Source organism: Alligator mississippiensis, chromosome 1 (assembly GCF_030867095.1).
Source record: "Alligator mississippiensis isolate rAllMis1 chromosome 1, rAllMis1, whole genome shotgun sequence".
Classification (NCBI taxonomy): Eukaryota; Metazoa; Chordata; order Crocodylia; family Alligatoridae; genus Alligator; species Alligator mississippiensis.
This window is the reverse complement of record NC_081824.1, coordinates 234,131,345-234,158,276: the sequence shown is the minus strand read 5'-3', so window position 1 is coordinate 234,158,276 and position 26,932 is coordinate 234,131,345. Positions and strand designations below refer to the sequence as shown.

Here is a 26,932-nt window from a genome sequence, read left to right as displayed (position 1 = left end):
ATGCTAATATGTGGTTTGCTAGTACCAAGAGATACAGTTACTAGATTAACCATGCACTAGTTACTGTGCACATGTAGATCCTGACAGGGAGCAAGTTGCTCCTGATCAGCCTAGGCAGCAGGAGACCAGTGGTGGGGGATGGGGGAGAGAGCTGTCTGTGGTCCTGGTGTGGAGCTTGGGATCCCAGCCTGACTCAGTGGTGCTGGCTTGGGGTGATGCCCGTGGTCAAGCAGCAGAAGTGCCCTGATCTCTCTCCTCACTTTGCTTGCTGAGGGGATGGGGGAAATTTCTGTCCCTGGTCCCACTGCTGCTCAGCTCCTGGCTCTCCCCAGGCATAAGCGGGGAGTGGGAGCTGACTGGGGTGTGGTCAGGGGAAGCTCTCTGTTCCCATGGGCACCAGAAATGGAAAGTTTCTTCCTGTATATTGATTAGCAGGGGGAATCCACCCACCTCTGCTCAGTAGCTCTTTTTTGGCGTTATTCTACAGAGATTTGTCTGTAGAACTCCTGATGCATCATTATTTCTGTTTAAGTTTTTTTTTTAAAGCCTGAGCAGCACCAGGTGAGCTCCCCCCCGGGTGCTGCTCAGGGGGAGCCAGAAGCTGAGCAGTGCTGGGACAGAGAGCTCCCCTGTCCCCTCAGAAAGCAAAGCAAAGCAAAGAGAGAGTTCAGGGGGCTGCTGCCTCTCAGCCACAGGGCATCACCCCAAGCCAGCGTCACCAAGCTGGACTGCATTCTTGAACTCTGTGTGGCTGGGAGCTGTCTCCTTCTCTGCCACATCTTCCCCCTACTCCTCTGGAGCCCAGGCCTCCTAGCCTGGAGCTCCCCAGCCTGGAGCTCCCCCTGGCTGCTGCAGGGGGGCAGAACAGGGCAGGGGGGCAGGAGCTACCACGGCTTCAAATGATTCTGTTGTAGGCATGTTCCCGGGCACAGTTTACTGAGCCTTATTTTAAAGCACAGTAACCTTAAGGTGCATTAATTGCACGTGTAGCTGCACCCAGTGAGAATCTACATCCATAAGCCAAGGAGAACTAGGTAGTTATACAGTGAAGACATTTCCAGAAAAACATTGGACGGATATAACTTTTGCCAGTGCCAGAACTACGCAAGAGTTCCTGGTGTTTCCTATAGTGAAGTTTTTATTCATCCCTACCTTCCAACTATATCAACAGGATCTTTAAAAAGCCTAAACAGAAATAATGGTGTATCAGGAGGTCTACAGACAAATCTCTGTGCAGAATAACTCCAAAAAAAAGCTATTGAGCAGAGGTGGGTGGATCCCCCCTGCTAATCAATATACAGGAGGAAACATTCAATTTCTGGTGCTATCTCAACTTAAGCAGCAAACCCTCAGCCTGAAAAGATCAAGGTTCAATGAAACTAAAGGCATCATCTTTGCTGATTGTTTTTCTTTCTCTCTGTGAGATCAGTGGAGCAAATGAACCCACCAGATGCCCAAGCACCTAGGAATCATTGGGATGAGCACATTGAGGTCAGAAGCATTTGTTGACTTGCTGCAGATCCCATTCCAGAGTTGCTTCTGCATATTCCAGATAGGAATATGCAGAACTGAGAGACTGGCCAAATAACAATCCATAGCAAAAAGAACTGGAAACTGGGAGGTACCAAATCTGATCTAGAAGTGGAGCAGATACAGCACAAGGAGCATGAATGAAGAAGGGCTGAGGGATCTGGTCTCTATTTTGATGTGTGAGAATGGTTCAAGTAATCATGGATTGCAAAAGACTTTGCATCAAGGAGCAACAAGGAGAATTCATTGCCTGGCACCAGATGGAAGCAGTGGGATGACCAGAGTGATACTGCCTTGCATGGCACTTGCCACTAGAGGAAGAGGTGCTGCTGTCACAGGGAAGCCAGGGGTTGGTGCCAGGAAGCAAGGTACAACCTATGCCTAGGCTGGTACATCCTTTTGACAGCTTTCCGAGGACCTAGGGAGGCAATGCTGAGCAGAGCTAAGCTGTGCATGGATGTACTGGGGAGCTGTGCTGTGCGCTTAGGCATAACATTAAGGCAATGCAAACTGTTCCAATGGCACAGGGCTCTGCACTGGTTGGGGGGGGGGGGGTCCTTCTGCATTCGAGTTGTTTTCTTGTATGATTGTCTAGAAAAGAGGGAGGACCCAAAAATAAACCCCTGTGGGGCTCCAGTTTGCTTGAGGAAGCACATTTGGGCTGATATAGGCTGTCTCAGAGATGGCAGTGTGTCTACAATGTGCTTGGGCAAGCCAGCCAATATGGAGGACATGGAACAGGGCAGCAAGGAGGCAGAAACCTGGTCAGACTGCCACGATCTGCTGTGATACTTAGGCCTGGCTCCTGGGCATAGTGCGCATGCGAGCAGTCCGATATCAGGGCTGCCATGTGTCCCTTGGCTGGGGAGGGAGAGACACAAGGAAATTAGAGCGAGAAGCGATGTTTGATGTTGGCTCTTTAAAGGATTAATAATCTTTTGGCGTTGGAGAATCGACTGAAAATCTTCCCTGGAAAATAATGAGCAGAGAAACATTTACTGATTAGTTTAATCCCAGATAATCCTATCTGATGAGCATGTATCAAGATATCCCTTAACTGATGTATTGTCAAAAGTCTCAGTCAGGAGTATACACTATTTTTGCTTCCTACATGCATAGAGCCTGCTTGTGCAAAGTGCTAGTGAGCATGCATGCATGGGGCTGGCCCCAGGGCAGTGTATCCAGGACATCCCAGAATGTGTGTGGGTAATCACTTCTTGCTGGAGGAGTGCAGGAGATATACACTCTATTTCCATTACCCCATCTATCGGCTTTCTCTCCATTTTTAGCTTTTATGTTTCATAAACTGATTAGGAGCAATTATATATGCTTTATCCCCAAACTTTCCAAATGACTTGGCCATATGCATATTTAAGGCTTCATCATCCCTTGCAGCAGCTCAGCCTTAACATAAACTGCTGAAATTAAGCTGATTCTGGTGCAACGTCAAAAATTAGGGTTTTATCCACTAATATCTGGTCAGACAGGAAATTTGTTGTGGGTGGTGGCTGGATTACCACTTCTAATTACGATGGCAGATTTGCTCCCTGGTTAGCAGTGAAAGTCTCTTATTTCAACAAAACTACAGCAAAACAAGGAAAGTGAATGTGGCAAATTCAAGGCTCCTCTGAGGTTATGATCTATATGTCAGATATATGTGCACATCTTGGCACAGAAAAAGGATAAGTTCAACTCTAAGAGTTGGGTTATTAAATCTGTCATCCTGGCAGGATCAAAATCTGGCTGGATGCACTGAGAAAAACACATCAAGCAAAGAAGAATAAGGATGTTTTGTTACTGGAGCTAACCAGGCTCCTAACAAGCTAGTTTGGAGAAAAGTCTTTTTGCTTTAAAGCAATTTAAGTGATATGGAAATAATACTACAGGGAGAGCTTAACTGTCTGTCTGTTTGTCACTGGTCTAGATTTTTATACAATTGTCCATCACTAGGTATGACTGTAACAATTTTCCTGGCTTCAGTTTCTGCCTGATAGGGGATGGAAAAGCTATTCATAAAATCACAGGCAGCTCCAGTGGTATTTGGTAGTAAGCATGTGTGAGGATTACACCTCCATACTTCTCTTCACACCTGAGTGACTTGACTTTTGAAAGAAATTTCAGTTTTCCTTTTGGGCCAAGTCTAAAACCTCCTAATCGTCAAAAGCAAAAACCATAAAGCCCAAGCAATTGAAATTACAATTATCCTAAATGAAAGTTATTGTTTTGCTAATCCCAGGAACAGCTTGCAAAGGGAGATTTGGGTCTTTCTTTAATAATGTAAAGTTAATACATAGTCCCCTTGTAATTATCTTTATCAGAAGACCCTTGTTTAATCTGCATGTTTAGCAGAAAAGGACCAAATCAAAAAAGAGATCTGCTTTAAAGCACTCTATGTAAGCTGTTTGTAAATCGTTTGCATAAACAGATGAAGCAAAGAATTGCAATCCAGGTGCAAGAACTGCATTTGCATGCATAACGGACTGAATCCCCTTTTCAGGAAAGGAAGCTGGGGGGAGGCTGGACCCTTTCCTACCGGGCAGAGCCAGGGGCTGCCTAGAGCTTCAGACAGTGTCCTACTCAGGCCTGCTGAAAAACAAATCACACCAGGGTTTTACTTGCCCAAAGCAAGCGGATAGCATCCAATGAAGCTGGCTGTGGCCTGGGCAAGCCCACGCCTCTCAGAACCAGGTCTACAGACCGGCACAAGCAAACTGGCTCTCAAAGGCAAAGCCAACTTCTTTTCCTCCCTTTCCTTCTTAGTGCGGGGGGATGACTCTTTCTTCTTCCCCCTCCTAGCCCCATCATGCCAGCCTCTGCCGCTGCCTGGGTGCTGGCCCTGACCCAGAGAGAGCTTCCCCTGGCTTCCTGAAAGATGTCCCAATCCTGTTCCCAGGACCTGGGTTGTGAGAAAACTTTCCCTGCTGCCCTGATCCAGCGCTGGGTGCTCCTCACCCCTATAGAGCTATTGGAGTGGGGGGGGCATGCGTCGGAGGGTCAAGGGGTGCATGTGGGGGATTGTGAGGTGTGTGTGGGGGGGTGGAGAGGTGTGTGGGGCAGGGGTGTATGTGGGGGATTGTGAGGGGTGTGTGGGGGTTTGTGAGGTGTCTGGGGAGAGGTGTCTGGGGGTGTGTGGGTGCGGGGTGTGTGTGGGAGTTTGTGAAGCGTGTGGAGGGGGAGGTGTATGGGGGGGTGTGGGAGGGGTGGGGGTGTGTGGGGCATGTGCGGGGAGGACGTGTGGAGGGTGGTTGATGTGCAGGGCTGGGAGATGCGTGGCGCCGCCTGCCCACGTGCGGGCGCGGCTGGGGGCGGCCAGCACCCCCGGGCGGGGCGGGGCCGCGGCCGGAGCTGATTGGCGGGTCCGGCCGGGGCGACGGCATAAAAGCCCGCGGGGGCCTGGCAGGCGGTGTAGGCAGTATGACGGGCCGGGAGGAGGGCGCGGAGGCGCGGGGCAGCAGGGGCGGCGAGAAGGCGGCGCGGCCGGGCTGTCCCGGGCTGCGCGCCAAGGGCTTCGCCATCACGGACCTGCTGGGGCTGGAGGCCGAGCTGCAGCCGCCCCCTGCGGCGGGCGCCCCGGCGGGCGCGGGAGGGCGGGCGGCGCTGGGCGGCGGCGCCCTGCCGCTGGGGCTGGGCTTCCTGTGCGGCTTGGCGCAGCCGCCCGCCGGGGCGCCCTGCCTGCTGCCCGCCCGCCTGCCCCTGCTGCCCCGTGCCGAGCCGCCGCCGCCGCCAGGCCCCGCCGCCCGCCCGCCGGCCGCGCTCTCGGGTGAGCGGACACCCGGCTCCTTCCCTGGCTCCCTCCCTCCCTGCGGGCGGCCGCCCTCGGGCGCGGGCGGGCCGCGGGGCTGCACGGGGATGGGGCTCTTGTAACCCTTTCCCGCGCTGCTGGCAGATGAGGACAGTCTGTGCGGGGACAGGAGCGACCTGAAAGCCTCCGCGTCGCAGATCAAGAGGAAGAAGCGGCGGCATAGGTAGGGGCCCAGCTCCCAGCACAGAAATCGGTGCAAACGAGGGGTGGAAGGGACCTCGAGTCCAGCGGGGCCCCAACTCTGATGGGTTGCACACTGCCAACTTAAAACCAGACTACTTTAAGTACCGCCAGCAAACTTTTGTCAGATAAAGTAACCGTCATCAATCTGTTAGACGCGTGCCACTGGCAGGTTTCTGTATACTGATGGTGGTACCCGTAGCACAGATTGGGAGCTGCTGATGTAGTCCAACCCTCTGCTCAAAGCAGGACTGTCCCCAACCAGATCATGCCAGCCAGACAAAGCTCTGGCTGGCTCTTGAAAACCTCCAAGGATAGAGTTTCCACCACCTCTCTGGGTAACCTGCTCCAGTGTTTTACCACCCTTCTAATGAGAACTCTTCCTAATATCCAGCCTAAACTTCCCTTGCATCCTGCTCCTCTTCCTCTTTAACTGAGTGTCTTGCAAGGATTTCCTTCCTGCTGTTGCCTGAGCTGGGGTGTGGGGCAATGCAACACTCAGCAGGCTTAAGATTCAGGACCCAAGTGACCCCTTCTGAAACATCAAGATTTAGGGGGTTCTGTGACCAATTCTGCCCTGCGCTACTGGTACACGACAGCCTGTGTTCTTGGTGGTGCCAGATGACAGAACTAGGAGCAATGGTCTCAAGTGGCAGCAAGGGAGGTTTTAGGTTAGCTAATAGGAGAACCTTTCTCACTAGGAAGGTAGTAAAGCACTGGAACAGGCTAGAGAGGTGGTGGAGTCTTCACTTCTGGGGTTTTTTAAGACTTGGGTAGACAAAGCCTTGACTGGGGTGATTTAGTTGAGGCTGGTCCTGCTTTCAGCAGGGTGTTGGACTACATCAACGTTTCTCAACCTGGGGGTCACAACCCAAAAGTGGGTTGCAAGAATAATATGAAAAGGTCATGAACAAACTTTTAAAAATGGATCAACAAACCTTAAACATGGACTTTCCTTTAAAGGAGAAACATGTGGGGAACTGTCGCTTTTCACTTGCAGGCTGGCAGAGCTCCAGCCTGCAAAGGGCTGCTGTGGGGGAGGGGGCATGCCCCACATGCCCACCCACCCTCTGCCCCACACACTGGTGGGCTGCAGGCAGCAGATCAGGAGTGAGGGGCACTAGGTCAAGACTAGCCATTGGTTTTTTGAGCCACTTGTAAATACTTTTGAGAATCCCTAGACTAGATGACTTCTTGAGATCCCTTCCAACCCTTACTTCCTGTGATACTTTTTTTTTTCTGCCCCTAATCTGAGGGAATGGATCTAGACAGGGCTGTGGGAGAGGTTGGGTGTATTCATTGGTTTCCTTCAGTGGCTCGAGGGTTGGTAGGGGTGTCAGGCCTGCCAGAGTGAAAGAAACAAACAATTTAATTTAAAAGTAATTGCTTCCTCCCCTGTGTGGTAACTGTTTGCTTGTTGGCTGTGTCTGCAGGACAGTGTTTACGGCTCACCAGCTGGAGGAATTGGAGAAGGCTTTCAACGAAGCTCATTACCCAGATGTATATGCCCGGGAAATGCTAGCAATGAAAACTGAGCTCCCAGAGGACAGGATACAGGTATGTCTATTTCTGCACTGAACAGCTCTGTCCAGAGCCAGATTATGCCCCCGATGCGCCATCTGTCACCTAGGCGGTCCAAGAGGTAACATGCCCACCACACTGTACTGTTGCCAACATATGGCCACAGTTGAAGCATAGCATCTTTTAGAGAGCTTGTCAGCACCTGCTGAAATGCATGTGGTTTGTTGTTTTGGCTCTGCTGCTTTGCCTCTTGTCTTCTCCTCCAGGTGCCATCCTCCTTGGCTTTGTGTCCTGTATGGTGTTTAATGCCCCAAAAGGCAATTTAGATTGCCTACTCTGATCTGTATATCACAGGCCATTAAAGTTCACCCAAATACTTGTATATTGAGTCCAGTAACTAATGTTTGTATGTTTGTGAGGCAAAACTATGGAGCAGGAGCCCATGACTTGAGGACATGGATGATTTCAACAAATATTGAGCCAAGTTTTTTTTTTTTTTGTTGTTGTGGTTTTTTTTTTTTTTTTCTCCCTTTACTCAAGGACATGGGTGACTCATAGGGGGACACGTGCTGCTGCCGCCCCTCCTGGAAATTGGCCCTTGCCAGCTGGGCAGTGGGGAGCACTTTCAGTTTGCTACTGGTGTTTCTGGGGTCGGTAATTGGCTGCTGGGGGACTCTTTTTCTTCCCTCCCCCACCCTGTTGACAACTGGCTGCTGGTGCCCACCAGGAGGCACCAGTTGCCCATGCTGAAGCAGTGTGTACTGTAGACAAAACTGTTACACTTGGGGCCTGATCCTGCTGCCCCCTTTCCCACTGAAGATCATGGGAGTTCTGCTGTTGATTTCACTGGAGCATTATAGCTTGGACCACAGCCTTGTTGCTTTTGTATTCCCATGAATTTGGGCTGTGAATATTGGGTTATGGGAGAAAGGGTGTCTGCTTTCCAAGAGCACCTTTTATTTGTGTAACATGATTGAATAAGGCTTCATTTTTCTGGGAATATGAAAGGTTTCCAGTGCTACCAGTGAAAATAAGACTTGCACGCAGGCAGCTATTTCTAAAAGGTGCGCTTACCACCTCCATCTTCATATCACAGTGGCAAAACATTTGAAACATCCCCAGTAGGGGCTTTAACTGCAAACTCCTCCATTCAGTTGTGATAAACGTCATGTAACTTGTGCTATCTCTCTCTCTCTCTCTCTCTCTCTCTCTTTTTCCCTCCCATTTCTTTTCTTTATTACTTTATGCAAACATTTACTCTCCTCCATCTAAATAAACTCTCACACTTGATTGTGCCTCCTACATGTCTGAACACTCCCATGATATATGTACATAAACACACATACAAACTCCTGAACACTTGCACACTTGAATATCTGGACACTCCCCCTCCCAATACCTCATCATGAATATATGCACTTGAACATATGCAACCCTGAACACATATGTACACATGCCCTGGACCTTTGCCCTGAAGGTCTGGTTTCAGAACCGAAGAGCCAAGTGGCGGAAGCGTGAGAAGTGCTGGGGCAGGAGCAGTGTCATGGCAGAGTATGGCCTCTACGGGGCAATGGTGAGGCACTCCATTCCTCTCCCTGAGTCCATCATCAACTCTGCCAAAAGTGGGCTCATGGGCTCCTGTGCCCCTTGGCTACTGGGTAAGGCAGCACCTAGCACAGTAGGGGGGGCATGTTCTGTTGAGGAAGACTGATGGAAGAGCCATGGAGCTAGTGAGAGGCTGATGCACATGATAACTAAAATACTTTGCATCTCACCCCTTGCTATCCAGTTGGTGCTTTGTTTTAAATACTCCACTTCTTTTGCAAGGGATTCAAAGTACATAATATGTCCTTAGGTTACAATTTTAAAAGTATTCATTAAGTTAAAAGTGCATGTGGCTAAACATTGCTTTCTGCTTCTGCCTAATCAAGAACTGATTTGTGGTAATAAGCAACTGTGTTTACTATTATTATTAATAATATTTCCTAGGTTCATTGCAAATTATTATAATGGTCTCTGAGTCGAGGAAACACTTATGCACAGGTTTAATCTGAGTGAAGGAAGTATTATGTGCATATTTACTATAAAATTACTGTAACTTTAACTAGCAGGCTTTTTTGTGCAGGGGGACATGATAATAGCTGTTGCTATAACTTAGTGTCTCAGATTCCCAGGTAGAGGTTAGAGCTCTGTTGTGCTCTGTACAAGCAAATAGATGGTTCCTATTGCAGAGAACTGTGAATCTAGGATGCAAACAGTTGGCATCAGAGGCTCCATCCAAGACTCTAGAAATGAGGGGGAGCTATTCTGTTGAACCCAGTAGGCTTTGGGTCAGTTTTTTTTTTTTTTTAAATGAATGTATGTATAGGGGGCAGAAGGGGGGGACAGACAAGGGAGTGGTGGGCTTTCATCAGCAAGGAGGCACCAGGCTCTCAGCTGTGCCTGGTGAATTGTCACCAGACGTTATCTCCTTGCCCTTTTCCTTTTGGAAGGGATGCATAAGAAGTCGATGGAAGTGACCAGAAGATCTGAAAACGAGGAGAAGGTGATGGACAACTGGAGATCAGAACATGCTGAGGAAGAATTAAAAGTGAAGCAAGGAGATCAGCAAAGAAGCTCTGACAAACTGTGTACAATGGATACTTCAGAGGACACAGCCATTGACCTCTCTAGCACGGCCAAGCAAGAAAAACGGAGCACTTTGCGGCAGTGTCTCAGCAGAGACCTCCGGACAGAGAAGCAGGACAATGACCACTAAACTCTGGGTGGTGGGGTGGATGGCATGGTAGGAGAGCAAACCCTGATCATGCTTTGGAAAGATAAGAATATTTATAATTTTCTAACTTTTTTTTAAATAATGAACACACACTTTTTATATGAATTTGAGATGTTTTTAAAACTGGATCCCACCACAATTTCCCTCTCCCTCTGACTCTTTAAAGCTGTTAATTTTGTAAACAACATAATAGATACAGTGATGGGGACATCTCAGTCTGGCTGAGAAAATGCCCGTGCTTTCTGAGCAGCTCTAGTATTTGATGAAGAGAAACCTCCCTTCCAGTCCATAATACAAACAGCTGCAAGATGCTTCTGCCTGCTGAACAGGAGCATGAAGATCTTCTGGGCTTGAGCTATTCCTAATGGAATGTACAAGACAGTGCAGAACTTAACATAAACCTTATCTTTCAATTTCTATTTTGCCATCATGGACTACTATAACATATTGGTGTAGCATGAAAGTGTCCACTTGATATGTTAAAATGCAACTGTTTGGCTTCAAGAGAAGGTTTTTATTTTTAAACACCAGGTGTCAGTCTTTCAGGTGATGCAAATTGGGGAAGTGTAATTGACTTCAATAGGGCTATGCCCATTTGTGCCAGCTGAGGATTTGGCTTTGTCGTCACAGCCTTATGAATTACACTGTGTATCTTGCAATAAATGTGTATTTGGGAAAAATAATTTATTTCATGCAATAACTTTATACACTTCTGAATGTTGGACATGCTATGCATAATAGATATTAAACCTTTATGGGGGAAAAAAAGCAAGCCATAATACCCGTAAGAAATTTTATGATATTTTGTGAACTAAGATAGAAAACTATTTTGTAAGTATTAAATGTCTGTAAAACAGTGTTTATAATGTCAGACCTGCTTCTTGGTCTTTTTTACATTTTATGTTGACAAGCACTTTTGTTTTCTGAATGTCACTCTTCCCATTTTTGTTTGTCATCTTTATTTATTATGAGTCAAACAATAAAAGTTCTGTGTATCTTTTTATTTTTTTCAGTCTGGGTTTGATAGCAGCTTTTAGTAGATGTGTATCCATATGGTGTTTCAAGTTAAGGTAACCCATCTTTGCAAGAATGGAGCAACTGTGGTTTGAGAAGTCTTACTAAAAAGAATAGTGCATAAAGTTAAATAGGTGAAGCAGATCTTTGTGAAATTGAGGTCTAAACTATGAGACTCAGTGGGATGTTATTTATTGCTGCAAGTTGTTTTAAAAATGAAAGCCATTGTGCACAGTACTTTTTCCAAAGCTTCCAATGGTGATAGTTTCCCCGTGACTTTCTATAGGAACCAAGCAATATGGACCTAATTATTTCAGGTACTTTGACAGATCTTGCTTAGAAGGGGCTAAGCATGATTATTCTTCTGTCATTAATTACATTTTTTTTTTTTTTTTTTTTCTTTTCAGGAGGCTTCCATTGAAATCACTAGAAGTTTTGTGAATGGAACACTGGCAGGTAAAGAGCTGATAGCTTTCCTTAGCTATTAGGATCAGGGCACTGGACGTGAGTGCCTCAAATGTGTCACTTAAACCAAATGTTAGCATATATGCCAACTATATTTTAAAACCTATTCTCCTTCCACAAAATTGTGATTATATTAATAGACACTTCTAGGTTTCCTTGTCTACTGTGCCAACACCTTCTATACTAGTATAGGATGAAAGAATAGTTCAGATCCTTTTGGAAATCCCAGGTGACAGCCTAATAAAGTAAAGATTCAGAACTATGCCTGTAGTCAGAACTATTTAATTTAATTACAGGAGTGGTGGAATATGGTCTCCTACATTATGGGAGAAAACTAGGTAGCCAAAATTCAATTGTTTCGATTATAATTTGTGTGTCTCTCTCTCTCTCTTGCATTTCTCTTAGAACTGGCTCAGAGATGCATTGTAACAGTAGTATTGAAACCGAGCCCATTTATCTGCTGGCAAAAATTTAACTGAACATGATCAAAAGCTTTTATTAAAATCTGGCTAATTCCAATTTGGAAAGATTCCTAATACAGATCAGCATATCAATGTCCATGCACTTAGAATTTGCCTGTGTCTGCCTTCCCATGCTGTAACAGAAATTTACATATGCACACATTTAATGTTTGTGAAGGCATGGATTAGCAAAGTGGTGCAGCGTAGTGTTAAGAATATGAAGGCAACCAAAAACTGGCATAAACAGCTGTCCTATGTTTCTGTATGCCAGTATCTATTTTAAAAGCTTATTAGAATGGCCAGGCCTTGTTGGGAAGAGAGAGATGATTACAGGGACTGAGATAATAGTGCATGCCTTGTACAGGAAAAAAAACCCAAAACAGCTGACCCCCCCCCCCCCCCCCCCCAAAAGAATGGGTTGGGCTTGTTCCATCAGCAATTAGGCTCTGTGTGAATTGAGATTTAGTGTATCTGATGCCTAATCCCAATTCAGCAGCACTTGCAAACAGTTTGTATAGGCTGTATAATGCTGGCTCCCATGCTTTTGCATGTTCAGATGGCATGCTCATAGGCAGCCAACACAAGATGATTACTAGGAAGGTGGGAGAAGTGACTCTGAGTACTCTCGATGACTGCTTCGGGTGGCTGTTGATGGACTCTGAGTGACCTGCAGGCTTTGCCTGGCTCATGTTCAACTCTTTATGAGAACCATTTGTGGGGGAGAGCTGTAGCTGCTGGACCTGAAGCACTGCAGGACATTTGGTCCTGTGCTGGATCTCAAGGTGTTTGGTTTTTAGAGTTACCAGGTAGTGACATGTTGCCACTATTACCAAGGGTAACAGCCTTTTAATAAGAACGTGACTCAAAGTGGGTGTTTTCTCAGGGTGGTGTGCCCTGTGCAGTAGAATGTGAGCAGAAAGACCTTCCTACTTCACTTGCACTCAGCCCTACCTTGGAGCATATGGCAGCCAGAAATGAGGGACAGGAAGAGATTCTTGACACTGGAGTCATAGGCTAAGTACAGACAATCAAAGGCTGAGGCTGAATCAATTCAGTTTTTGCAGGTTAGTTTAAACTGCACAGATTAAACTGAGAAACAATTGGACAGACATTCACCTTTGATTCAGGAAACGCAGCCACATACCTGCAGTGGCTCAGGCCAAAAGCTGAGGGGGTACTACAGCATAGCTCTCTGGCATGTTGCCAGCATGGGCTGTGTGTTTTGCTTCTTCCTGCTGCCCCTGAGGTCTTCAGGATTTGCAGTCTGGAATCACAGCAGCAGGACTCTCCAGGGTTGCTTGTCAGTTCCTTTTCCTGCTTCCAGATGCCTCTGGGATCTGTAGTCCACAGTTGCAGCCAGCAGTAAATTTTTAGTAGGGCAGGTCATCTCTGTACTTGGGGGTTAACCCCCATGCCAGACCCCTTCCAGGGTTTGCCTTGGTGGGTGGGATGGGGATGACAGTTCCTGCTGCCCCCCCCCCCCCCGGCTGGAGCAGACAGCTGAGCTTAGGGCTGGAAAGCATGCTGGGATGCTGGGGGACTGTGATTTAATGTGAACCAGGAAGGAGTCTGGGACAGAATTTTCATAAATGGGTTTGACTCAAATTAGTTAAATCTGATACTATATTTAACTAGGTTTTTCTTAAACCAGTTTTATCCATTTTGAAACTGGTTTATATGCACTGAACTTCTATTGTTACAGGTTTAAACCAGTTTCTGATCACTTAAACCAGTTTGTGTAACTTCTGTCCCAGCTCTAGAGCAGAGCTGGTGCCAGGGCAAGAATAGCACAATAGAATCCCCAGGACTGTGGATCTCAACTCCAATACACTCTGCAAGGGGCATGAGAAAGTTGAGGCATGTGTTAGGGCATTCACTTTGGGGGTTGCATAGCTATTTCTACAGAGTGGCTCTGGGTTGTGGGGTGTTGATGTCACGTACTCTGCCCCTGCACTTACCTACCAGAAGGCCTGACTCTGTGGGCACTCAGTAGATTAACAGTCATGCTGTCTTTGTTCTTTCAACTTTTTTCATGAGAGAACAAATGTTTGGATTCCCTTTTAAACAAAATTACTTGCCCAGAGAAACTGGATTTCCTGCCATTGGAAGTGTTTAACCCTCATCCGTTTTCATGAAACCATAATCGTTGTTGTTTTCATGAGAGAACTTGTTACCCCACAATTCAACATTGTTGTTCTCGTGGTGTAACTTGTTATCCCAACCACATAAACAAAATGGAACCAGTATAAATGTACCAAAAACTATTTATTAAACGTACAGATTGTTTGAAAGAGTATTTATGATGATTTGAAACCAAAATATTATTTAACAAAATGTTCATTCACATTTTGAAACTCTAAAAAAAACCCCAAAAAACCAAAAAAAAAACCCCACACTTTTAAATTTTGTTCATAGTTCTAGTTAAGTCTGCAGTTCACACTGTTTTTAAACTAACAGTTACTTCCAAAAACATTTCTTAACTGTTTTAACTAAATATTGCATTCCTCACAAAACAGCAGTGATGTACTGTGGTGCACACAATCAAATCGCTTGCAATCTTTGCATTGTTTCCGTGTTTTGTGGTCGTGTGTCTTTGGACAAAAAGCACGACATCCACGCATGCTTGCAGAAGGTTCTACTGGGGTGTATTATGGTAATTTGTAATTTAGGGCAGTCATACTTGACGGACTTAAACAGATTATGTGTATGCATCATTCTTCATTTTATTTGTCTGTTGATCAACCGTTTTCCAGGCTCCTACAAAAAAAAGTGCCATCTTCTTAAATGTGATCTTTGCTTCCAGTTTGCATTGTGGCCTAGCCAAATGATGAGGCTGGCAATGGCAGCCACACCCAGCATATTGAAAAATAGTGTCATTGGCCACCTTCTGATTTTTTCCGTCTGCAGGTGGTTATACGGACTAAATGGTCAAAGTTATCCACCCCACCCTTGTTTTTATTGTAGTTGTGGATGATATCTGACTTTATTTGCTGTCCACCCGCTGACAGGTCATGTGCTGTTGTTGTCAAGCATGTACTAACTTTGGACTTCTTTGGAACATGGGAAACTAGGGTGAATTCCCCCATCAAAAGCAAAAATAGATGAAAAAATGATTTGCTTGCATTTTATTTGGGATATCGGCCTTGTTTTTCCAAACTGTGCCTACATAGGTCAAGTCCTGCTGTAGCAGTTTTTTCTGCCCGGTCAGTACTCATGAAGAAATTGTCACCCATAATATTCCTTCCTGTCTTGTACCAGGGATGAACCAGTTTTTCAGTGACCTGGGTACCAAGATTACCTTGGTGTGGAGCTTCTGGTTGCTTGCCCAGGTAGATGTCTCTAGACAGGGAGGAGGATATTGCTGCATCACAGCCCCACCAAATTTTCAAGCTATATTTGGCAGGCTTGCTGGGCATATACTGTCTGAAGGGACAGTGACCCCTGAACGCAGTCAGCTGTTCATCAACTGTCAGGTTTATTCCTGGAATATACCATTTCCTGAGTTGCTCCACAATTGTGTCCAAATATCTCTGAAGGCAGCCAGCTTGCCCACGGCTCTCCTTTCCTCACGCGTCTATTTGTTGACAAATCTCAGGTAGTTGGTTATTTGACAGAATCGTTTTAAACTCATGGTGGCACAGAAGCAAGGACACCCAGTGCGTTGTTCCCACAACTCCTCCAGTGCCTTGTGAGCACTGTGGTATAGACCACTCAGCAGTAAGCAGCCAATGTAAGCTTTCAGCTCTGTTTCGTCTCTATTTCCACTCCTTTCTATTTTCAGGATGGTTATTAGGGCTGTGCAAAGCTTTGGATCATGATTCGGATTCGGAGATGATTTGGAGGCCGAATCTACGAATCTGATTTGAATTGCTGGAAGCTTTAGGCTTTCTGAATTGATTCGGAGCTTCTGAATTGATTTGGAAAAGATTCGGCCATAGGGTATAATGAGGAATCAATGAAATATCTATAACTTTGTTGTCTTTTGGATGATTCAGATGAAACCTGCAGAGATGGTAGGCTTTGCCTCTGCCTCTGGGAAACTGCACCTCCAAATCCTGAAAGCAAAACTCATGTAATGTGTGTGTTAAGCTACAGCAGGGTGAAAAATGCAGTGGTGGTAGCCTCTGTGGAGGCCACAAAGCCTGCCAAGTTTCAAGGAGTTAGGTTCAGGGGCTTGGGGGAAACTGTACCTCAAGCTGTGGACAAGCAAAACTCATGACATGGGTAACACTGTGCATGTTAAGGCGCAGCAGGGTGAAAGCCTGATGAGGCCACGAAGCCTGCCAGCTTTCAAGGAGATAGGTACAAGGGCTTCTGGGTTCTGGGGCCCTGCACCTTTTAGCTGTTGACAGGCAAAACTTATGTCATGGGTGCTTGTGGGACTGTCTGTCTTGGGGCTCCGGGGGAGGTAGAAACTGCCGCAGGCCTGGCTGCTAGGCTACTGTGTTACCAATCAGTCATGATTCACTCAGGGACCAGCTCAATACACAGTAGCTAGTGAGGATAATGAGTTAATGAGCAAGGGTTAATGCCTACAAAACCACAGTCTAAAGAGAGGAAAGAATCAATACAGAGCCGGGAACTGCTTCTGGCACAAGACCGAGACAGTCAGTTGCACAAGCACCCATGTCACGAGTTTTGCTTGTCCACAGCTTGAAGTACAGTTTCCCCCAAACCCCTGCAGCTATCTTCTTGAAACTTGGCAGGCTTTGTGGCCTCCACAGGGGCTAGCATCCCTGCAGTTTTCACCCTGCTGTGGCTTGTCACGTGTGTGTGTGTGTGTGTGTGTGTGTGTGTGTGTGTGTGTGTGTGTGTGTGTTTTGCTTTCAGAATTTTGAGGTGCAATTTCCCAGAAACCCCTGCACCTATCGCCTTGAAATCTGGCATGTGTCATGCTCACAGCAGAGGCTACCATCCCTGTAAGTTTTATATGAATCAGCCAAATGCCAACAAAGTTAGATATTTCATTGATTTCCCCATTATACTCTATAGCTGAGTCTCCGAATCTTCCGAAGCGCTTCAGGCAAATTGAGTTGGAAAAATGATTCGGATCTCTGAATCGAATCCCTGGCATCCGAATTCTGCCAAATCCAAATCAAATAGTTCCCTATTCGCACAGTTCTAATGGTTATCATTCCAAGCCCTAAATCTTGTTTCTGCCTCTGTTTGTTTCTCTTATGATAACAGTCGGGATAGCTTGTGAGAGAAACAGGTGGAACGTTTCTACCACTGTCTTTATTACTTTCTCTTGTTGGCCCAGCACTTCCAGGGACTGTCCTTGGCTGTTCTCCTATGATGTATTAGCTGTGGACTTTTTTCCACATTCTACCATTCCTTCCTCTGTGTCATCATCTGCAATGTTTTCTGGGGGTGGTGGCAGTGGTTCTGCTCCATGTCCTGCTGTAGCTCTTCTTCGTCTTCCACAGCAGCCCTGGGCTGGTCCTCTTCCTTTTCCTACTGGAAGTGTTGGCATCACTTCTGCTTGTGGCTCCAACTCCTCATCTGAACTGGATGAAGCTTCCATAAACACATGGTCTTCTTGTTCTGAACAATCTCCCATGACTGGAACAAAGTCAGCATCATCACTGCCTTGGGATAAGATTTCATCAGTGGATGTGTCACTGTCATTCCTGATTACCTGTGCAAGACAGGCTTCAGCACTGAATATATGCTGCCTTCTCATCCTGGACTACAGGAAAAAAAAATTATTCTTGCTGAATGCATATAAATAAAAATCAAAGACAAGCCTGTCTACCTATGCTGTCACAGAAGCAATTCCATCCTGCCCTATGGCAGCACAGCACCCTCTCCTTCTAGGTACAGAAGCAAGAGATCAGCATCCACCCTTTGCAGCCAGGCCAAATGTGGGTGGGTGCTGTTTGGAAATCACACATGCAGGGGCTTATTGAGAGCAGGTAAAGGGCATGGGGGTGTTAAGCCCTTACCATTGAAGGGGACTCTGTAGTATACACTGTATTGCAGTATGATGTTCTATTACTTCTCTGCTGTCCCTTTGCTCCTTGTCCTCACTGACAACAAAAGCAGAGCAAACTAGCTTGCATGTTATGAAAGGGGCAGGTGTGGTGGAGTTTTGCCATGAGAAAATAGAGTAGAGGTGGATTTGGGTGTGACAAAAAATTTTTTTGGCAAAGGGCAGGGTGTTTTGATGATCTTGCAGCCTGCAAATGAAGTGGTTAGCCAAAGGGATTACCACACTTTCTGCAAAAGCAGAAAATATCTTGAGGCAGGAACCAGCTCTCACTGTATTTCAGCATAATTCTAGTGCCTGTCAGTGCCACACTACTGCTACTGTTAATGGAAAGGTGTTCTTTGCTCTCATCACTTTAATCAGGTCTTCTAAGATAAGTTTAGCAATATGGATGCTTGAAGATGACCCATGGCCACCAGCACTGTAGGCACTTGTTTGGTTTTCACAGCTCCCTCGGCACTTTGGTGTTACTGTTGTGAAAGACCAATGGATTATGAAGGACATTTGCAGAGGTATGCTGCTCAGTGGTTAGTCAGCAAAAACCCAGTAAAATTGGTAGTTGTTGGTGGAGACTGAACACCTAGAGAGGCCATCTTGAGGACCTTGCTGGAAACTAAACTGAGTGGCCTTCAGCCTGACCCATTGGGATCTGCTGTGATGATGAGAAGGGTGATGGTACCTTGCTCATTTTATATGATAAGAGCAATTTGATGTTCTTAGCTGTGATTGAAGTGAAGGCAGCACTCTTTCCAGGACAGCTGCCATTCCTCATTGCATCCTGAACAGAAACATGCATAATGTGCTAAATAATTCCTTAGTGTTCTCTATGTATCTGGGTTGCAGCCTTTCCTGGCATACTTGCATCTTTTCACTTGGCCATATGTACAGTTCTATCCTTGGATTTAAAAAATATCTGCTAAACTCTTCAGGAAAGGGAGGGAGGGGAGAGAGGAAGAAAATGAACAAAATGAGATTATTTTAATTTTGGGGCGGGGGGGAGGAGGTGTCTGTGATGGACTGTGGAACGTGCATTTTAAGGATTAATGAGGAAGTAGCTGGGGGTGGGGGTGGGGGTGTATCTGGTAATGCACCTAAATTAGACCTTATGAAGGGGAGACTGCTGGATTTTTTTGTAAAAACTTCTGCATTCTGCCCTTTCTGAATGGCTTGGTCATATTCATTTTTAACTGGAATTTTATCGTGGCTTATCCCATCTTGAAGCCAGACAATACTTTGAGATGGTGAGATCAAGCAAACCTGAAGGTGTGGGAAGAGTGCCCTCCTGTGGAGATGGCTGGGAATGGGGAGTGTTTGCTGTTTCCTTAGCAACTTCTGATCATCAATCACCATGGAAATATTAATGTTTGACCTGTTCTGGGTTCTGAGGTCTGAGAATAGGAATCTTTGGCCGTGATTTCCTATGACATCTGGGCTGAGAGACCTCTCAGGTCTGAATGCATATGAACAAGGAGAAAGGCCAAGGGAGAGTACAGGATTGTGCCTTCACCCTGCAGTAAAGACTAGTGTGTAGGTGATATCAGGCTAGCAGTAAACCTGAGAGGCACTGGGGCCAGTGAGCAAAGACACTTTTCTGCATTGCTTTACCTGTCTTGTTTCTTGCTCTTGCTGGTCAGTAAGCTGAAGCTGGGCTTTCTCAGCTGTGAATTAAAATGGGGGGAGGGGGGAAAGTTGCAGGCACAATGGTCTGTTTACCCCAGGTGCACCAGCCAGGGTCTTAAGGCAGGATGCATAATTCAGTTATTCTCTTAGTGGTATTGTGACGGGGGGCTATAGGGTCTCACTGTAGAACCATGGATATGTCACCCAGGCATGAGTGGTACCAGGTCACTTGGGCTGGGGAGTCAAAGGGATCTGGACTTGTGTCAGATGAGCTGGGCACTGCGAGTATATCAATTCTACTGCAGGCCAGCTGGGAGGTGCGAGGGTATCAGCCACTGGGCTGTTTGGTTCACTTTTGGATCGAGGAGGCAAAGTTGGGAGTGAAGCAATGACAAATTTATTTATAGCTTACACACACACAACAGCGAACAGAAAGATAAATGCAATAAGCAGATAATGCAGTATTAAAGAGCTAATAGTAAATAATAACAACAGATAGATGGATCAATTCTGTCGTAGGCCAGCTGGGCACTGCGAGGGTATCAGCCACTGGGCTGTTTAAGACAACAGATAGACAGACATGGGTTGGCAATTTATAGATAGTCCCTCGATGCCAGGTGCGCGCCAAGTGATTTCAGTGAAGTCGCGTGTCCCCAGTTGATGCTGTCGGAGGGATTACCAAGGAAGATCCCTTGATTAGGATCCAATCCTCACTCACACCGGGAGTCCGGAGTCCGGGCTTGGAACAGCAATGACCATTCTGTTCTCTCCTTCCTGCTGGTCACCTGATGCACGTGCTTTTTATACCTAGTCTTATGCTAATCCGTTGGCTTTAGAGCCACTCACAATCTTGCCCTATAGCTGTTACGTATGGGATTGAAAGGTGTTAAAAATTATCATAAAAGATTACTACCCAGACTTGGGTTTATCCAATAAGCAAATTACAATGCAGCATCTTCAGGTTTGAAATTGACATTACTAAGCCCAACCCTTTTAGGTTTTTCTGAATATGCTTTCTTGGGATGTGCTTTCCAGGAACGTGTTGGGTGTGCCAGGCAGTTGGATCCAGTTTTTATCGTCAAGGCTGAACCATGAGCAAAAACTACTAGGTCAGCTAATCTTGCAGCTGTAGCTTCACCTTTGGGGCCCAGTCAGTTCCACGATTAATACAAACAGTTAGTTTTATCATTTTGATTAAACTTACGACAGATGAGTTATGTTTGCGGGTTACGAGCTTACAAGCTTTATATTAGGTAATATTACCTATTAGGCAAAACACTAATGCCTCCAAGAAGCACATATTTATTGCTTATTAATCCCTCTGGTTCTGGCCATCACAACTCGATGTTGACATATCAGTCCCTTGTGTTGGTTACAGAAATTCATGGCCTGAACAACTGCTAGCTGATGCACCAGCTAGACTAAGATGCACTGTTGATCAATTCCTACTTTTTCTTCCTCTTTTCATTCCTGTTTTTTCCCTGGGATGATTTAACTGGACTCCACAAACCCTAGGGAAGGTTCTGGGTGCATGGACATTTCAGGACTGAGCCCTTTCTCAATATTGTTTTGCTTCAGCCCATATCCCAGGCACACAGACATTGTTCTCTGTTACATGCCTGGCACCTCCTAGGTTCCAGGTGCAGCAGAGGGTCCAATGTGGATCCCAGAGCAGGAATTTCATGATGCAGACGATCACTTCGGGTGCCCAACTTGAGATACCTTGGAAAGACCTGATTTCCACAAAACACATGCTCAGCACTTTCTGAAAATAAGGCCCATGGAAAACCACTCCAGTGAAGGATTCAGAAATCGGGGCATCTAAAATCATTAGTCACATCTGAAAGTATGGGCCAGGGTGACTACATTGTAAAGAAGGGGAGGGATAGTCAGCAGCTGCTTTTGACAAAATATATGAGATTGTAGAGCCTTCAGACAAGCAAGTTCTTTCAGAAAGCAATGTTAAGTTGTTGCTGTCTGCCAGAAGATGGCAGCATTTACTTGCTTTTTACTTGCAACAGCACCAGTGAACTGGGTTTGCAGAATTGGTATTGGGCATTCATGGGGCTGGGAGGGAGGCATATTCTGTGCTTTGTGTGGTTGCAGCCCTGTGTTCTGCTACCATTCAGCCACTTTTAACGAGCCCTGTAGCATTAAGAAATTTAGGACACTTCACAGCACTAGGTATTTGGCAAAAAATAAGGAGCTTTTTTCCCCCCTCCCCCCAGTTGAAACAACTTGTTAGGGGGTGTAAAATGGTGCCTGGCTGGCATCACTCCTACCCCCTGAGCAAGGGAGATCCTTCCATTCTCCCGAAGCACTTAACCTTTCCCTTCTCTCCCTCCTAGGCAATATGCCTTTAGAGAAGGAGCCTGCCTGAAATAACCAGCTAGAGGCTGAAACTGACAAGAGCAGCTAAAGTGTGGACTAGTAGCCACTTTTGTGTGTGGATATCTTTAAGAGTGTTATGTATAAATTGTTACATTTGCCCTGGAATTGCAGGAGGGTACTAAAGGTGAACAGCGGAAGTGTAGGCAAGGTACTGTTCTCTGAATAAACAAACTCTATTGTTCTATAAGCTTAACTCCTTTTTATTTTGAGAACAACACATGGTACCAGGAATGGGGTGTGAAGAAAGACAGAATAAAAGGAGCATCTCAGAATTCCAGAGGAGTTTAATCTGTCCAGCAATGCAGCAGAAAAATGAAAGAAATTTAAGTAGACCTTCACCATATACACAATGGCCAGTGGAGCTACAGAGAAGGAAGATCCACTCCAAGGTATCTATTATTTTTAAATATAGCAGGCCCAGAAACTCTATCTCTTTATAGTAGCCTACAATGGTAAAAAGCAGAACAGAAAAGCTATGGCATAGTAATAAATAAATTAAAAAAAAAAAAGTTTCAGTAATATTATACCCAAACAAAATGAACCTTTGAACAATATAATTTCCACATGAGTCAGCAGAAAGAATGTGACACAACAGAGGAGTTTGTTAAAGACCTCCAAAGCTGCATATCTGGTTCAGTACTCTGAGACCTAAAAGATGCCATGATCAGAGGCCAAATAGTATTGGGTATAAGAGAGATGAGCCTCAGGAAAAGACTGCTAGAGGATCTTGAGCTTAATTTGGAAAAGGCAGTTAGAATATGCCAAGTGTCTGAGATCACAAATGCCAGGCGGCAGAAACTGGAGGAACCATGCAAGAAACTCATTCTTCTGAGGCTTGGACAATCACCCTGGATACCAATGGACTAATGGTAACTTTTTAAATTAGATGCAGTGTAATTTCAGAATACATTATTCAAAAATGAAAACTAAACCTGTGTACTATGAGAATAAGAAACTAAGACTTAGAGCATATAATGGGAATATGATTACAACCGTGGGTGTTTGTGCATTGCATAATAATTACAAGGGTAATATAGTAAAATTAAGTTTGTAACAGTCCTGGGAAAGCTGCTGTCAATTATTGGGTTGCGAATGTGTAAAACTCTAGGTTTGATTAAGGAAATGCATGCCATTGAGGGACTAGAAAGCAAGAACATGAAACGCATCATAAAACTCTTCTTCCAAGGCATAGGGAAACTGTCAAATGAGTACAAGATAAAATGAAAAGAACCTAATACTCCCACCATACATGCTCCAAGAAGTGTTCCCCTTTTACCAAGGAAGAAACTGAAAAAGGAATGAGATTAATTAACATGGACATAATAAAAAAAAAAAGTAGAGCAACCAACTGCTTGGGTTCATTCACTGGTCCTAATAGGAAAAAAAGATGGATGCTTGAGATTGGGTCTGGATCCTAAGCAAATTAATAGGTACATCAAAAGGGAGTATTTTCCCCTTCCCACCAGGGAAAATGTTTTTGGCAACATGGCAGAAGCTAAATATTTATCTGCTTTGGGTGCCTCTTCTGGGTTTTGGCTAGTGCCCTGTACCAGGGAACCCTAGCCCTGTCACCAGAAGACAGGGTGGCCCCTTTAAGACCCAGATCTTCAAAGCACAGCCTACCAGCAGGGCAAGGGTTAAGGGCAAAGCCCTGTAGGCTGGTCAGCTGAATATGCTTATTGTGCGACTTAAAGAGGGTCTAGGGCCAGAACTATATAAGCCCTGATCTGAGCAAGCCTTGGGAGGAGAGACTGAGATAGATGGTGGACTCCAGCAAGTTTCAAGCAAAGCTGCAGCAGCTCAACAAGTGAGAGCATCTGGCAGTGGAGACACTGAGACAGGAGCCCATGAAAAGAAAGCAATTAAGAAGGCTAACTGACACCATTAATATGTTACGGGTGTTTTATCTTATTGTTTTATAGCCCAGGGGCTTTAGTATTTATGTTTATAGTTTAAGACTGGTGGTTTGTGGCTGAGGCTGTAGGGGAGGTAGAGGCCTCATTAGTGTCCACAGGGTGCAGCTGCAGAGGGGCCAAAGAGCCCAGTGTCAGAGGGGCGCAAGCCAGAAGGGGCTGGAAAGCCCAGTGCCAGAGTTGTGCAGTAGACAAGGTTCAGGGGCCCAGTAATAAGTAGTGTATTAAAGAGCTAGAGTCTCAGAGTTGGACCCTACCTAGTGGGTCTAGGCTGGTGGACCTAGCTAAAGAGAAAGGGGTAGAAGCTGAGTAGGCTGAAGCCCCAACAGAGGCATATAGATAACACCTGCAAGGCATAGGGCACGTTAAGGGAAGGCTGGAGCATGCAATTAGCCCTTAAGGCAAGAGCTCCTCGCCTTTGTGAGTGCAAGTATAGATCATACCTGGGAAGTCCTAGGGCAGCCTTCCCTTCACTCACCTGCCACGTCTTGATGTTCTTTGGTTATTGAAGGGGAGCTTGTTCCCAAAGAAAAGGTGGAATAAGAGACTCAGGGGTGCCCTCGTGTTTAGCAAGTGCTGCTGAAGATGGCACCCTGTTACATGTGTCTAGAAAAGAGTGGCACTAGATTATGTACCTTCAATACTCCCTTCAGAAGGTGTTACTTTCGTAGGCTTCCTTTTAAACTGTGTTCTGCATCTGAAGTATTTCACAGAAAGGTGCAACAATTTTTTTTGAAGGTCTTGATGGAACTATGGTTTATATTGACAATGTATTCATTTGGGGACCTACTATGGAAGAACATGACCTGAGGCCAAGAAAGGCACTAGAGAGAGCTCACAGAGCAGGTTTGAAACTGAACAAACTAAAATGCAAATGCAGGGTTGAAGAAATAACTTATATGAGAGAGAAGCTCTCTGAGAAAAAGGTGCAAATTGATTCTGCAAGGGTTTAAAGCCATTACTAACATGCCAGTCCTTACAGATAAGGAAGTAGTGCAAAGCAGGTGAAACATTTTAGATCACTCCTACAAAAGAATGTTCAGTGGTTAGGGGAACATGAGCATGAAGCTGAATTTAAAAACGTGAAGGAAAAAATAATGCAAGCTGTGGTACTAAAATACTATGACCTTAAAAGACCCATTAAATTATCAACAGATGCTTCTAAAGAAGGCATTGAAGCAGCTTTGCTTCAGAAACATGGGGATAGCTGGAGAACAGTAGTATATGTATCTAGGGCACTCTCGAAGTCACAGTGTCTATATGCACAAATTGAGAGAGAGAGTTTAGCTCTGGTATGGCTGTAAGAAATTTTATATATTCATCTATGGGAACTCTGTGATGCTGAAACTGATCATAAACCTTTGGTAACTGTAGCAAAGAAAGGGTTATCAGACATGCCACCCAGATTACAGAGACTTTTTTTTTTTTTCTTTCATCTACAAATGTATGATGTAGACATACAGTATATACCAGGAAAACATCTACCATATTTCACAGTGTATAAGTCGAGGTTTAAAGCCAAAATATTTTCCTTTTTAAATTTTCCACCTTGACTTATACACCATATCAGTACTTTACCCCCTTTCCCCCCCCCCCCCCCCCCAGTCCAGCTCAATCTGGCCCTGACCTGCCCCAGTTGCTTTATCTATTGACAGCGTCCCTGTTGCTGGAGGCCATGGGGCCTAGGCCCAGCCTGAACATAGCCTGTGGGCCTTGCTGTCAGTATGGAAACACCCCTCTTGGCTGGGTGCTGAGCCTGGCCTTGTTCCCTGGGCTGTGCCAGTCAAGTGCCAAGCCTGGCCCCATCCCTTGCAAGTGGTGCTAGGCTTGGTGCTCGGTTGGCACAGCCCAGGCAGCACCGCTCACAGGGGACAGGCTCACTGCCCGCCCAAGTAGCATCTCCATAGTGCACTTGCAGGGGATAGGGCTGAGCCCGGTGCCACTCACGGGGATGGGGGTGGGCTTGGCATTCGGCTGGTGCAGCCCCATCCCCTGCAACTGGTGCTGCCTGGGCTGCGCAAGCCCAGCCCTGTCCCCTGCAAGTGGCATGGTGGCATGTATCCACCCTCGGGGTGCCTGGCCCATAGTGAAGGCACATAGGGGCCGGTATAAGTTGACCCTATTGTTCTGAACCAAAAAATTAGGTCGACTTGTACACCAGACCTATAAAACTAACCTTTTGGATCAGAATAATGAGGTTGACTTGTATACCACATGAGCCTATACACCGTGAAATACAGTACTTACTGTAGCTATATTGTCCAGAGCATGTGACACAATGGAAAATGACTGAATTTCAGACACCGACACAGTATGTGTTAATCTAATTAAAAGAGTGATTCCTGTCACAGATAAAATGTGGCCACTAATTGCAGAAGCTACTGCTCAGGACACCACATTTATTACCACAAGTTATTTGTGCTGGTTGGCCTGGAAAACGTATACCAAGCCTTTATACTCAGTTCAAGAAAGAGCTGTGACTACTGGATGGCATTTTATTCAAAGGTTCAGGACTTGTTCCAGTAATGCTAAAGGAAGACATGTTAAACAGAATACACGAGGGGCATCTAAGCATTAAAAAATGCAAAGGATACTCTATATTGGCCCAACATAAATAATGACATGGAAGATGCTGTAAAGGCTTGTACAGCATGCCTAAGTACAGATCAGCGCAAAGAAAAGAGTCCACAATGGTCATGGAGGAGCCCATAGCTCCGTGGTATCAAGTGGTATTCATGCACACAGGAAAAATAACTATTAGTTCTGGATTATTATTCTTACCATCCTCAAATTGCACTACTTGGAAGTACAATAACAAACCATGTCATAACTCGCATCAAATTGATTTTTGCTAGACATGGGATTCCTCCACTTGTGAGAACAGACCTCAATTCAACTGTCTTGATTTTCAGGGCTAGGGACAAACGTTACACACAAACTGATTTACGTGATCAGAAAGTGGTTTAAACTTGTAACAGAACTGCTATTCCGTGCACATAAACCAGTTTGAAAATGGCTGAAACTGGTTTGAGATAAACTTGGTTGAACGTAGTATCATAGAAGTAGGGTCGGAAGGGACCTTGTGGATCTTCAAGTCCGACCCCCTGCCTGGGCAGGAGGAAAACTGGGCTAAAATGACCCCAGCCAAGTAGGCATTGAGCCGCTTCTTAAAGACCCCCAGGGTAGGAGCCAGCACCACTTCCCTTGGAAGTTGGTTCTAGATACTCTCCGCCCTAACTGTGAAGTAGTTCCTACGGATGTCTAATCTAA

At 45.6% G+C, this 26,932-nt stretch overlaps 1 protein-coding gene across 2 annotated transcripts; it reads left to right on the top strand.

Annotated features, from left to right (window-relative positions):
* The first annotated feature begins 4,926 nt into the window (after positions 1-4,926).
* On the top strand, positions 4,927-25,244 carry VSX1 (visual system homeobox 1). 2 transcript variants are annotated; one of them, XM_059720265.1, is made up of 5 exons: positions 4,927-5,290; positions 5,417-5,495; positions 6,946-7,069; positions 11,231-11,279; positions 21,960-25,244. In XM_059720265.1, exons 1-5 carry the CDS (start codon positions 4,945-4,947, stop codon positions 22,187-22,189), a joined length of 828 nt encoding a protein of 275 aa, XP_059576248.1. In that variant the 5' UTR covers positions 4,927-4,944; the 3' UTR covers positions 22,190-25,244. The 2 variants fall into 2 exon arrangements, with proteins under 2 accessions (XP_059576248.1, XP_059576247.1); XM_059720264.1 differs by lacking the exons at positions 11,231-11,279; positions 21,960-25,244 and adding exons at positions 8,511-8,691; positions 9,526-10,810 and having other exon boundaries at positions 4,928-5,290.
* The last annotated feature ends 1,688 nt before the right edge of the window (positions 25,245-26,932 follow it).

Excerpts from the sequence above, each read along its gene's own strand:
- VSX1 (XM_059720264.1), top strand. The coding sequence starts at position 4,945 with ATGACGGGCCGGGAGGAGGGCGCGGAGGCGCGGGGCAGCAGGGGCGGC. Across the intron at positions 5,496-6,945 it reads AGGAAGAAGCGGCGGCATAG|GACAGTGTTTACGGCTCACC; the intron begins GTAGGGGCCCAG and ends CTGTGTCTGCAG. Across the intron at positions 8,692-9,525 it reads CTGTGCCCCTTGGCTACTGG|GGATGCATAAGAAGTCGATG; the intron begins GTAAGGCAGCAC and ends TCCTTTTGGAAG.